The following is a 14,609-nucleotide window of genomic DNA, read 5'->3' on the forward strand; positions in this document are numbered from 1 at the left end:
GGAGGAGGATCACAGTACTACTGACATGTTCTGATCTTTTAAAGCTCTAGTCCAAAATATTTTTCAGCCGTCAACACCTCACCAAAATTGGCAGCAAGGCTGTTCCAAGTCCACAGAACATATTAAGGTCCAGAAGACCTCAAACATAAAGCAATTCAACACAGTGTTATCTACTTTATTACCACAGGGAACAGTTTAGAGGTTAACACAGAGACACTTAAGGAGAAGCTGGACAAAATGGGAGAAAGGAAAAGAAGGATACACTGCTATGGAGTGGGATAAAGTTCAGAGGGACGTGGCTCCTGTGCAGCATAAGCTGCAACATAGACTTGTCCAGGTCCGGTCCGTGCTATGTAATTTCAAAGTTCTCAATGCATCTGTACAGAATTTACATGTTGTACAAATTGAATGGAACAAGATTGAGAGGACAGAAAATGTGATTATTGAATCACATTGTGGCCACATGTTTTCTAGCAAATATTCTCGCACATCATACAGGAGAGATGAATCTGTCATTAAGGACTGAGGCAGAAAAGGTAGGCTCAACCTGTAAAGCCTTTACTAAAAAGATCACAATTATCAAACAGGCACCTCAGGTCTTTAGTATGGAAAACTTCCTTAGCAAGATTATGTGGAATATATATTGGTCATGCTGCACTCAGGCTCCTCCAACAAAATTCAGTCGAGCACAACAGCCAGTGGTTGTGTATCAAACATCAACATACTCCACACTAGTATGAATATTGTTAGTGGAATGCTAGTCAGAATAACTGGGAACAAACTCTGCTCTTCTCAGAACTGCACAAGACATGTTGCATCCACTTAAACAGGGAGAAAATCCTTCAATAAACATCTCGTACAAGAAATGGAACCACCCATACTTCATGAGCCTGGAGACCAGCTCGACTTGCAGTAGTTTAACATGAGTTCAGAAAGTTCAGGAACAGTCTATCCTGGGAAGACTTTGCAGTCCACATGCAATCTGATCCCATATCCAACGATTACTTGAAAGAGCACTGCAAACTTGGGGGTGGAGGGGAGTGGTTTAGATTATTTCACTTAAACGCTGCTAAGTTTTCCTTCTTTTAATAATTCAAAGAAAAGGGTACCAAAGAAATGGTTTTCCTGAAGCATGTTTCATATTTTAAGAAAACTTTTGTCAGGTCGGAACAAAAATATGCATTCCCGTAGTTTACAACTGCATGTGTCAGTTCATTTTTTTCAACCAAGCACAAACTTCCTCTTGATAATTCTAGTTCTCTTGATTAAATTTCAGTTTTAGAAGAGCAGAATTCCATTAAGGTTTAATTTAGACTGTTACCCTTGAAACCCTGCAAGAAGACTATCAACCTCCATTGACAGATGGTTGAGAAAAGGTACAGAAATTTCATGCAATTAGCAGAAGAATCAGAGTCAAGATGAGAAGAATATTTTGAAACACAGCATGTCATTTGAGCTGAAAGGACAGTGAAAACAGATTCAATAGTAAAATTCAAAAGGGAATTGGATAAATACTTGAAGAGGAGGACAGTGGGACTAATTTGAAAATGACTGCAGCCTTCATTTTCTTTACATGTAAAACTGACAATCCTCTACCATCTGTTTAAAAAAAACTCTCCTGTGATGAGACATTGTAAACAGGAATAATGTCCATGATCACTTCCTTCTTTCACATCAAGTGAACAGAATTTCATTTTATCCAGAGGTTCACAGCAGGGCAAAAGTGACCAAAAATACAACAGACAAACACTTCTCACGTTGTGCAACAGCTCATACATCTCCCCTTTATGAAGAAGAGGGAACAAGAGTGATGCCATATTCTGGCAGAAAACACCTTTTTACTAGATAGTTGTAATATTTGTCAGTCATTTATTATATAGACAATATTTGCTTTATTCAGAGTTAGCTGTTTGCAATTGAATGATCATGTATGTGGTCAATACTTCAGGATTTGCATTTCAGTTTTGTATGATATATTCTCCACAGATGCACCTCTTTTACATGGAAACTCAGTAGCTATGCTCTTCCAATACAATTCCTCTGCCAACTTACTCTTCTGTTATGTTACCACGTATCACTGTTGAATTTAACACTGGCACAAACAATTATTTGGAAGGATCAACACATCTAAAACACAAGATATCACTGTTAGATATCGAATTTGTAAACACAAAAAACTTGGAATACTCCACATGCCTGCAATTCTCACTTTACACCTAAATTTGGGTCACCATCAAGTTTTTGTTTTTACTGGCAAAAAATCATGAATATGAAAAATTCGTAGGTAAATCGCTACTCACAAAAATTCCAGAACTATACAGGGATTGTGTCCTTCTCAAGTCCAAGCATAATAGAGATAACAAGGTGTAGAGCTGGATGAACACAGCAGGAAAGCTGACCTTTTGGGGGTCCTTCTTCAGAAGGAGGGTCCAGACCCGAAACGTCAGCTTTCCTGCTCCTCTGATGCTGCCTGGCCTGCTGTGTTCATCCAGTTCTACACCATGTTATCTCAGATTCTCCAGCAACGGCAGTTCCTACTATCCCTCTCAAGCATAATAGACATAACATTTGGAATAATGAGTTAAAGACAGCCTCCCCAAGAAATCATGTGACTTAAGTTAAAATGACTAAGTAAGCTACCTGGTGATATAATTGCTGGGGTATTAACAAGGTAATTTTTATGACCCACAGAAAAGACAAATGGTCAGGGATATAAGTAGAAAAGATTCATTCCAGTAGGGAAGGATAGTTTTTATTTTGTAGAAGTCTTCACGCCAAAGCTGAAAAGTCTAAAGCTGTATGAGCAGCATCGAAGTAATCGTAGTAAGAGAACAGTCAGCCTGTGTGCCTCAGCGAGAGAGGGAGAGAATCACATTCAGTGAATATGTAGGGAGTTACCAAAAGCAAATGCTTGTGTTCTCATCAGTTCTGCAAGACCTTTTAAAGATAGGAGTAATACTTCACTGGGTTGATCGATGTAAAGGATATTGCTGGGGAAACCAGGTTGAATCTTTTTGCTGATTATGACAAGATATTTGCAAATTGTGTCTTTTTTCCCTTTTGTGTAATAATTTTATCTTCTTTTGCTGAAGGTACATTGACAGCATTATGTGAGCATATTCAGTGACTGACCACTACAGTAACCAAATCGCAAAAATAAAACTTATGGTTTTCAAAGCTAAATTTCAGTCTGGATTCTGACTGTCTAATCTTAAAACCATCTAGTTTTATAAAGTAAGTGCAATGTGTGAATACATTCTGTCTGCATAGAACAAGGCCCTCTGAATTAATATATGTGGTTACCAGTATATGTAAATGCACCACACTGCAAGTCTGACTGAATCTTAATTTGGTTGCTGGTGTAATTCTTCACACAATCAGGACTGTTAAGCAAATGTTGTCCAACTGCAAGATGTCATTTAATGTTGGACAGTAGTGTTACAAGCAAGTACTGGTTAGATGCAGTCAGTACCTTGCTTGTTGCGAATAGTTGATAGGATGTGCTGTTAGTTACAATCCACCTTTCTTTGGGATGTATCTTATGTATACCTAACATCACACTGGCATTGAGATTCATGTCCCACCATAGTCATTTGTGATACAGAATGTGTTTGTGGCTTGATGGCAGCATTGTGTTAATGGTGATGACATATTAATTCACAGGACTTTGTTCCTTTGGAGGCAGAGAAAACGTGTAAATTTTATCTATTTCATCTAAACAGAATAGCTAACAGACTCTCCCCGGTTTATTTCTCAGGCCACTACCTTGGCTTGTCAGAGTCAAACTGACTTGTTTAAAATTGGGCAATTAACTGTCAAGTGTCATTAACTGGCATATTCTCCACAGCAACACCTCTACCAATCAGAATCTGCTTATGAATCAATCAATCAGTACTCTCCTCTCATTCATTATAATACTAGTTGTATCATCTTTTTACCTTGGTATTTCTTGTGAACTGACCAGACCAGTGCAATTTGAAAAGGTTCAACTAAACGTGTCTCTCTCAGCAATTTATTAATGTCTTGGAAAAGGGGAATGACTAATGTAGCCAGATTTGCTGACAGTATAAAGATAGGTAGGAAAACAAGTTGCGAGAAGGATAAGAGGAATCTGCAAAGGGACATCGATAAGTTAAATGAATGAGCAAAAAATTGGCAGATGAAGTATAATGTAGGAAAATGGGAGGTTGACCACTGTAGCAGGAAGAATATTAAAGTAGAGAATTACTTAAATTGAACTTCAAAAAGCCTACAGTGCTGGGGGAATCTGGGATCCTCATACATGAGCTACAAAAGGTCAACATCCAAGTACAGCAAGTAGTTAAGACAAATGGGATGCTAGCCTTTATAGCAATGGGGATGGAGTACATGAGTAAGGAAGTCATGCTACGACTGTACATGGCATTAGTGAGACAACAATTTGAGTCGCATACACAAATTTGGCTACCTAACTTAATGACCAATGTACTTGCACTGGAGAAGGTTCACTAGGCTGATTCCTAGGATGAGGGGTTGGTCTCATGATGAAATGTTTCACACATTGAGCCTATACTCATTGCAGTTTAGAAGCTTTAGAAGTGATCTTAGTGAAACATAAAAGATTGGGGGGGGTTTGACGTGATGCCGAGAGAATATTTCTCAAAAGGGAATGCAGAGCTAAGGGCCACAGTTTAAAAATAAGAGATCTCCCATTTAAGATAGAGATGAAGAGAAATTTGTTCGCTCAGAGGATTATTAACCTTAAGAATTCTCTTCCTCAGAAAGCAGTGCAGGCTGGGCCACTGGATGCATTCAAGATAGAGATCGACAGATCTTTTTGATCTACAAAGGAGTCAAGGGTTATGGGAAAAAGAAACAAAGTGAAGCTAAGCCCACAATCAAATCAGCAAGATCTTATTGAATGGAATAGGAGGCTCAAAGGGCCAAATCCTGTTATTTATCCATTTTATTTATGATCAGGAGAAAAAAAATCAAATGTAAATCTCAGGGTATCTGAAGGGAACAGCAACACTGTCAGGGAATCAAACTTAAACGAGTTCCCAAAAGTTCAGATTGCCTCAAAATTAAAAATTGCAATTACGGCAAACTTTGTTTTAACCGGCACCCTGGATAAACTAGCAAAGATTACATACCTTAAATACCGCAAAGTTTACTATACTATTCTGACCAATTATTATTTCTTAATTTATTCACCTCAATTGAATGGCCACACAAAATATCATAGTTGATTCAATTTCAAGGCAGTTTCTCCTCAAATGCACGATATACCAAAAAGTCTGAGTAGTCGGTCGAGTGTGAGGGTAAGAAGGCTCTCTGCCGATAAGTTTTATTTAAGGCAAAGTTGCATTATTATTTAAGTGATTTATGCTGCAAATAAAATATAACAGGGACATGTATACACCTTGCATTATTTCTATTTTGTTTCTATTACTTTGTGTGTGTTTTTGCATTGTGTGGACGTCTGGATTATATTGAATATTCAATATCGGCACATTCCTTGTCCCATAGGTGCTGGTTAAAAAGGGGTTTGCTGTATTTAAAAACATAGCTAGTTTCACCAAACATTTATGGGAGGGGATTGTTCTGAGTTTTTTTTTCCATCTTATTTATGTGTTCAGTGTCACAGTTACTTAAATGTGCACTATAGAACCAGACTGATTTTAATTGCACAAATCTCTAGCTATCGTGTTATCAGCTACAGATTACATCAAATGCACTTCCCACCAGAGCTTCAGATGGCAGTAGAATGTACGTTAAACCTGTAGCATGGCTATGAGAAAATACACTTATTTAGTGAATGAATAAGTGACAGCAATGACTCACTACAGATTTACAGGTAAGAAAGTAAGAAAGTAAGAAATAGTAGTCATGGCTGCTGTACTAAGCTGTAATGAGCATAAATCAAATAAAGGTTTCTCAATATTAATCTTTTTGTAGCTGTTTTAGTTTGTTTATTTGGTCTCTGATGGGACCATCTAACTTGCTAAAAAACAAGTTTCAAACTTCACAACACAAGGACATTTAAATGCATCTCAAAAAAGAGCTGCCAACCAAACATAATACTGAGGAGATCAGACACTGATTTTCTAGCAACTAGTATTTCACTACCTGATCTGTCAAATCCTATTGGAAAATGTAGATCAGCAAAGGAAGAGAACCCCCAACTGCCGTCCTAAATAATATAGCTCAGTTCAAAGCCCCTACTACAGGACTTGCTAGGCACACTCCACACCAAGGGCACATGAAGGCTGCTGAGTGCATAAGCTAAAAGATGTACAGTAGCAATTCAAAAGGGACACAACCTCACCAAGGACAAGTACTGTACATCAATCTTATGAAACACCATTCCTCGCAATTTCCCCTCACAAACACTTTTATTTGCAGTATATGGGCCAAATGTACTCTGTGCTGTTACATTCCTTCTTTACCTGTGCTATTATCTTGTAATTTCCAAATTCAACCATATCAACATACGAACAACATCCAGTCAAGTTAATCAATAAATTAACAAACCGTTTTAAAAAAAAAAGACAGTCTTGCAGGGCCATCCATGCCCAACAACAAATAAATCACACAAATGTTTATATTTGAATTAAGTGGCTTAGCCACTCCTTAAACACCTGACTAGACATACCAAACTCTGGGCCTTGCATGTGAAGAAAAAGTGGGCCATATTCTGAGTGAATCTATTTGTTAATCCCACCAACACCAGGAGAGAAACCACTCCATAATACATGAAGCAACTTATGTTACAAAGAGTTACTGCCAATTAAATCACTAAATAGATGGTTTGAATTGTGTGTTCTATGAAGTAATGCAGTTCCTTTAAATAAATTGGTATTCATTACCTTTGTTCATTATAATATCTGCTGCTATCCTAATACTTATAAACAGAAAGAGCTGGAATAACCTCAATTGTATGAGTCCTTAAAAAGGGTATCATGAACCTTGCGAAGGTTATGAGAAACAAATGACAAAAGAAATTCACAGAAATGTGTTTAAACAACAACCATTTTAACTATCTGTACTTACCATGAATAATGCTCAATGCACTTTCAGAAGTGATCAGTGACTAATGCTTTTGAAAGTTACCACAGCTGCTTTGTAAAATCTGGCATTCATATTTACAAGTATGTATTCTCATTACTTAAAAATAATTCTGTTGACTGCTCTTGGCAGCAGAATCACATTTCCAAAGCCTCTGGCAACTTCAGTTGAAAGCAACTGCTACAGTAACCTGAAACAAAAACTTACCCAAACAGTAGTAGCAAACAGCTAACAATCTATCCTCCATGCTCATAAAACTGCAAACTGTTTACCAAATCAATGTGATAACGCAATTTCAAGTAGCTAGCTGAAGACAGGTTAACTGAAAATAAAAAGATGCATATGATTTCTTCACTTATGTCCAGGTGCAGTGAGCGCCAATTTTATATCAAACAACAGCCCACAGTGGCAAATGAAATAAATGAGCAATGAATATATTTTTGGCAAAATATTGGTTAAATGAAAAATCTTGGGCAGGAGACAAGGAGAACAACAAACTGCATCTTCGGATTTTAATCATTGACTGGAAGTATAAGACATGGATGGGACCTCAGCTTAACATCTCTTAGCTCAGTGGCACGAACCAAACTGTATGTGACAACAGTGCAGAAGGTTAATCGCACCTCAGGTGCGTAGCTGGAGGAAGACAGAACAAATGCCAGGAAAAACTGGTATAGAAAGTGCCACAATCAGAACACTGTGTACAGTTTTGTTCATCATATAAGAAAAAATTCAGATATTTGATTTTGCAGAGAAAAATTAACCTATATCTGAATTGTGAGGAGTGGGTGAAGGACCTAAAATTGAGACAAGAAATGGATCAGGACAGAAACCAATGAATTCAAAGCTCTTGAGTAGATAAATTGAACCCAGATCTCACCTTACTTGAGACCCATGATATAAGCAAACTTAGGAGAGAGAAAATACAGAGCAAGTTGAAATATAGATATTTACAGAACATAATGCAAGTATGCAATGAAGGTTGCGGAGGATGCCAGCTCTGGCAGATTTTACACGAGAATCTGAAGGACTAGTTGAAGATGCACTAACTTCAGGATGCAGCTGTAACAACTTTTCTGGTTATGCGTGTAAGAGTTCTGAAAGAATTATCATAATTAGGAAATTAACAGTCAAAAGGCAGTGAAATGTTCTGATAGCAGGCATAATTAAAGAATTTAGAAATGAGGATCTCTCCAAACCAGGAAACATTCCTAATCAGAAGGAAACTGAACTACTATAATTTGCACTGTCTCAAATTCACTGGTCATTTACACAACTGTTTAAATAACACAATAAGACATTTACATTTGGAAACCCAACTCAATCAAATGAAGTACTATCCTCTTACATAGTAGCTTCCAGGCTTTTAACAACTGTCTGCTGACTTACAATCTAATCATACTGACAGAAGGTGCCCGCCTCTTTGCGTGTGGATGAATTTGGACAACTTAACTCTCAAAAACAGACTGGACGCATGCACAGTGAAACGAACCAGCTGCCTACACACACTGACACACAGAGTGAAACAAGCCAGTTGCCTACTTGTAGTCCGTTTGCAAATGCTTTAAACTCCCAAATTCCATTCTGTTCACTGTCCTCCTGCCAAGTAGGCAAACAGCAACAAAGAAGCAATTCAGCCTCTCAAACCTGTTCGGCCATATATTCAGAATCTGACTTATGTATCCTTTCACTACAAAAAAGCCTCTGAACTCAATTTCGAAAATACACTCCTTTTTGGTTAAGCGTGGGGGAGGAAGGTAAGATAAAGCTCCAGTATTTCCCCTTTCCACATCAACCATTAACATTTACTCCCAAATGCATACACCATACCATTTTGCCAATCCAAACTTTTGCAGTTACAGTGGGGAGAGGGAAGAGGGAAGAGGGAAGCTGATATATCTTTGCACCCAGTTTTAAGCAGCAAGTTTAGAATAGAATAGAATAGAATAGAATAGAATAGAATAGAATAGAATATCCTTTATTGTCATGTGTACTCAAGTACAAAAGTACAGGAGTACAGTGAAAAGTTTTACCATATCACCTCTTATGGTACCATCTTAGGTACAATGTACCCAGGTACAAATCTTATAAACAAAAGAGGAATTTAAAAAATGTAGTTGCATTACAGTGATTCGCAGTATATGTTAAAAATATGACAGTTGAAAAGGATAGACATTACAGGCAGATAAGCAAACTACAAATAAATATTACACTGCAGTAGTGCAGTGCAGGTGCTTCCACACGAGGTCTGACTGCCCATGCCAGACCCCAGTCCAACAACCATCCTCGCTCCGTTCCAAGCCTCAAGTCTGCTTTGCACCGGCTCCCAGCTGCTCGAAGGCAAGTTTTTTCCAGGGCTCACCTCCCAGCGCCAGCCTCCGCTCCGGGGCTCATCAGCTCTTCAATTTCCCTCCGGGTAAGTCCAAGTCAGAAGTTGAAAAAAGAGCAGAAAAGGGGGAGGGGGGGAGAAATAAACAAGAGACAAAAGGTAAAGAAATGGAGCAGGCGGAGCAGAGGAGCTCCGGCTGGAGAATCGTATTCTGCCACCATCGTGTTTAAGAACACCACTCAGGAAATGTCAGAACTCTACAGCTGGGTAAATATTTCAACATAATCACCCTGATTTGATGCTGTTTAATTATTGAAATCTGCAGACCAGAAAGGAATGCGTGAATGCCAAAAGGTTGCAATCAGAAACAATAGCAAATGCTATGACACTGGACAACACCATTAATACTTCCAGTTTCTCTGTTACAGCCTGGTGACAGGCTACAGGACAGGTTGTCGTGTGATGTTAATTCATCAGGCTTAGGGAGAAAAGAAGCGTTTCTCTAAGGCATAAATCACCGTACCAAGAGAATTCAGTTTTATACTTGGCAGAAAAAATCCGGAGTGAAGTCAGATTGTTTCAATGATCTGCAGGCCACTTGGCTTATTGAGCCTGCCACGTTGTTTCCCCTCAGCTATTTTTCTGGTCAACTGTCCAGCATACTCACTACACATCCAAGATATTTCCATGTGTATCAGATTTCCCTTGAAATAATCATACTTTGCAGTACAGAATACTATGTTCTATGTGCAAATATACTGCTTGAAACGCCTCTTAAAAGTTCTCTGTGATTAGCCTCAGTTTGTGTTCCATTATTAGGGTTTCATCAAGAATGAATCAGTATTTGCTTGTCTGTATCCTTGAAAACCTCCCTCAAACATCTCAGTTGGCTCAAAGAAAAGTTTAATTGGAACCAATTAACCTTCAGACCCTCTCATTCTTGTGGAAGGTTCCAGTGAATCTAGAATGCAACTTTCCCATCAGTTTCATTTCCCTCCTATCTTGGGGGGGTGGGGTACCCAGAAATGTATCATATGCTCGTATGAAACACCACAGTATTAACTTAGCACTTTCTTATGTTCAGTGAAAACACAAGGTTTTTTGTTTTGAACGTACTGGGTGAAAACATTGTTCCTTCCTTTCCTTGCAGTTTCTAGCTTTAAATTGATGTTACCTCTGTACAAACGGTTGTCTTGGAGCTGGCCAGCAGCAGAGAATGAATGCTCCAGTGCTTCTGATGGCCCGCCTCGCAGCGTATCAATCAAATTTCAAAGCTGTAATCAACCAATCAACCTGTACTTTCAAGCACTGCGATCCAGTACCTAATAATCTTCACAACAATTTGTACAAAGAAAAGGTTAGAGCGTACCTAAAACAATATACAGGAACAAAGTGAATTAGGAAGGGCAGCACTTAATACAGAGTCTTGTCAGTTTGGAGGCATTCCTCCTGACCTCAATGAAAGCAATGTGTAGATTAGGTAGGAGTGTGTTTAATGTGTATTCTAGTTAGAATTTCTGGTACATTCTTCTCAGTAAACTCAATCACATCAGATTGCACTGAGGCCTGGGGAAGTGAAAGGAAACAGCACTAATCTTAACGTTTTAGGTCTATGACCTTTCATCACAACTCAGGTCTGATAAAATGTAGTTGACCCAAAATGTTTCTCTCTGTAGATGCTGCCTGGTTGGCTGAGTTTTTCCAGGCTTTTGTATTCTTATTTCAGATTTACTATTCGAAGTATTTTGCTTTTTGTTTAAAAAAAAAAGCACATATCTTGTTCTTTCTTTAAAAAGGGCCTAAATTAGAATGTTCAGATACTTGGATTAACACGGCTCTTCGCTTGCTGGATGTCTATTTGAGAATTTATAAGAAAATGTAAATAGTTCGGTCTTTTTAAGTGGGAAGAAAGTGAAATGTACTTTTTCACTGAGGGCTCCATAGGAATTTGACAAACTACACAACTCTGGCATATTTGTGCAAGATGCCTGTGTGCTGTGTGGAGAAACGGTGTTTACCTATGTGCTTACTCCTATTATCTCATCGTCTTTACTATCCACTATTGTGACGCTTACAATTAGATGTATCTGTTTCATGGGTAGTACTAACTGAGTCCATTCCTTAATATTAAACAGTCTGCTGACAAGACATCTATCATTCTGGAACCACGGGAACTGCAGTCTGCTCAGTGGCTGAAGCCCTGGCAACAGCTAGTTAGTTGATCCCTGGCAAACATGGTTTTCTGACTGTATAGTTCCCAGGTGATCATAAGGGGATGATCCCATGGAATTCACAGCATGCAGGTTGTAGACTGCCTGTCTGCTGATTTGCCAATTTCTATCAGCTCAATACTCTAGTTTTCTTTTGCCACTTCTGAATGCGTGCAGTTTGCCCTGCCTTCATTATGGTAAGTACTAAACATAAATCTCTCCATTAAACTTAATGGCTTTGGTGACAATATTTCTTCTGAGTGGAATATACTTAATCTTGGATCACTGGCAACTGCAGTTTGCTCAGCACCCAAATCCCTGGAGACTGCTGATTCCTGGACATTTCACTTCAATCAATGTGCTGATCCTGAGGGTTTGAAAAGGGAAGTGGTGCTCAATGTCCCTGTTGCTGGGGGTTCCCATAGCTGTGAGCATGTTTGGGAATTGGTGCGGGCAGGGGTGTTTGGGAATAGCCCAGGGAGGAGGGCATAACTATTTATTTCCAGGGCAATGGCTTCATATACTTTTGTTTGTAAAGTAAGAGTAACAGAACACAAAATTAACTCATCACTGGGGACGATTCGGCACTGCCTGTTGGGTCAGATGTCCAATATTCAAGAGCCAAATGCTGTGTTGTGATGAGGGTAACAGCTGGAACTCATGCCATGGAATGAGAAAGCCTACAGCTGGGTTTTCTGACTTGGGGAGCTAAATTCATCAAATAAAACAAAGTCAATTCAGTTATTCTCCAATGGACAAGGCACTTTGTTTTAAAATCAGGGTGGCACTTATAATGAGAGATATAATTTGGTCAGTCAGGTTATTTTAGGCAGTGAACTATTCCTTTATATATTACATATAAATGTGGAATTCGTATTTTCATATTTGTATATTTAGGTCCAGGTTAAGTCATATGCATGATATTTCATGTGCTACTTACACATGGGGATCAGATGGGCAATTAATATGAAGTTGGGGGCAGGATTATTGTGCAAGTCAAGTCAGTGGTTATAGTGGAGGCGGCACATGTTGCTGTTTCCTGTTTTGAAGTCAGACGTTTCTATATTTGAATCAGAAATTGCTGTTCCACATTTATAATGGAAACTACCTGTGCAAACTTGTCATGCTGGTTACCCCACTGCCAGGGATGCACTGTAGTGCTACCACCAAGAATATATAATTGCAATATGACGTGTTCACATAAAGAAGTTTCCACCGAAAATATGGACACACGAATTAATAGAAAAGTTGACATAAAATGCAATTGGATTCAAAATTTGAAAATATTTAGTTTTGATAACTTAAGTCTACATATCTAACTACCCATTTAATTCATTGATTCAAAATATTTTGCTAGCAATTTTATTTTACATCAATGTGACCTATAGTTGTGCATCCTGCCTTAACACCAAGGTTACTGACACACACTCCCTATAGTTTTACTTTTTCCATATTATGCAGTTTGTAGTAGTCTACACATTTTACATCAAGGAAATCTGACACATACCCAATTAGGTATTTTAGAAACTTGCATCTGTAAACACTTGTCAACTCATCCATGTTAAATTGATATCTTTGGATTTTTAAAATAAGCTACTTGTGTAAACTTGTCACACTGTAAAGCTGTAATGTCCTGTCACCAGATTCATATACATCACAAATGTATTTTATGAGCCTTATTACTGAGACAGATGCAGTCAATGCTGGTTTTTAGGTGAAACAAGGTAGGAGGATGGCAATTAATTGAACCAATGTGTGCGTGGAACGCAGTCCAGACCTCGTTTCACAGCCACATTTAAACTCCTTTGTATTGTATATTTTCACGATTTAATCCAAGGTCCACGTTTACAATGGAAACGTACCGTGGTGCCCCTGCAGGCAGAACAATGTAACTACAGCGTGACATGTTTACATAGAAAAATAAGCACGGAGTGGGTGAGGTATTTTAGGGCAAGTTGACAAGTGTGCAGATTTTTTACAATTTTTTTGGGGCATTTACGTTGTGAGATTTAAATTTATGTATTTATTGCTGTTTTTTTTTGTCATTCGTACCTAGCCTCCCATCCTTACCTGACACATTCTCTATTTTATATAACACCTCTATGTCACAGCGGATCCTACAGGATGCACTGCCGCGCCTTTGGATTCCATCGGCGGCCCTTAGGCTGGCCTTACCTTGCCGAAGTGAGCGGCCCAGTGGAGCGGGGTCCACCCGTAGAAGTTGTCCTCGACGCCAATGTCGGTGGGGGAGGAGGCGGCCAAGAGAGTGCGGAGAACCGCGGTATCGCCGTCCCTACAGGCCCGGTGCAGCGGGAAGCGCAGCGACAACAGCTCCTCACTGGAGAAGCCGCGCTCCCGGTCCCAGGCCGCCATAACAACAAATCGGCCCCGGCTTTCACTCTCACTGCCTCAACCCTCAATCCCCCACCACCACCGCCACCACCACTCCCGGCTCAGGGACGGCCCCGGTTTACGGGCGCGGTGCTCTCGGCTCGGACTCGGCCGCGGCTCCGTTCCCCCACACTCGGTGGCGCGAGCCCCAGCTCCACTTCCACTTCCCCCCGCGCGCCCGCTCCCTCAACAGGCGCCGAGACAAAGGGAGAGCCGCAAAACCCAGACTGGATTAAAAACACGGACAGGCACACTGCAGGAAGGAGTGCGGCTGCAAAACCCGGACTGGAATAAAAACACTGATTGGATCAAAACAAGGACTGGATCAAAAACCCGGACTGGCACTTCACGGCATGGTGCGCAGCCGAAACATCCGGACTGGGTCAAAAAACCAGGGCTGGGGTGTTAAAACTTGGACTGGATCTAAGTGGAACAGGCTGGTTCGTTACAACTCAGACTGGGCCATTAAAACCAGGACTGGATTACAACAGCCTGGTCTGGGCAGTTACGTCCCGGACTGGATCAAAACAGCCTGGACAGGCTCGTTAAAACACGACTCTGGGTCATTAAAACCAGGACTGGATCCCCACAGCACGGACTGGCTTTTTAAACCCCCCAAACCTGGATCCATT

At 39.8% G+C, this 14,609-nt stretch overlaps 1 protein-coding gene across 4 annotated transcripts in view; it reads right to left on the reverse strand.

Annotated features, from left to right (window-relative positions):
* LOC109922822 (ankyrin repeat domain-containing protein 10-like) overlaps nucleotides 1-14,196 on the reverse strand; it is a 55,962-nt gene extending 41,766 nt beyond the window's left edge. Inside the window, exons 1-2 of one of the 4 annotated variants that reach the window (XM_048598348.1) lie at nucleotides 13,762-13,876; nucleotides 10,551-10,706 (exon numbers count right to left, since the gene is read on the reverse strand). Coding sequence is in view for 2 of the 4 variants with exons in the window: in XM_048598347.1 (XP_048454304.1) it covers nucleotides 13,762-13,959 (198 nt within the window). In the remaining 2 variants the exon portion in view is untranslated. Of the gene's footprint in view, nucleotides 1-10,492; nucleotides 10,707-13,761 lie in introns of all 4 variants that reach the window. The other 3 variants (XM_048598349.1, XM_048598347.1, XM_048598350.1) reach the window with 3 other exon arrangements.
* Nucleotides 14,197-14,609: the final 413 nt, after the last annotated feature.

This window comes from Rhincodon typus, chromosome 6 (assembly GCF_021869965.1).
Source record: "Rhincodon typus isolate 14 chromosome 6, sRhiTyp1.1, whole genome shotgun sequence".
In the NCBI taxonomy this organism is placed as follows: domain Eukaryota; kingdom Metazoa; phylum Chordata; class Chondrichthyes; order Orectolobiformes; family Rhincodontidae; genus Rhincodon; species Rhincodon typus.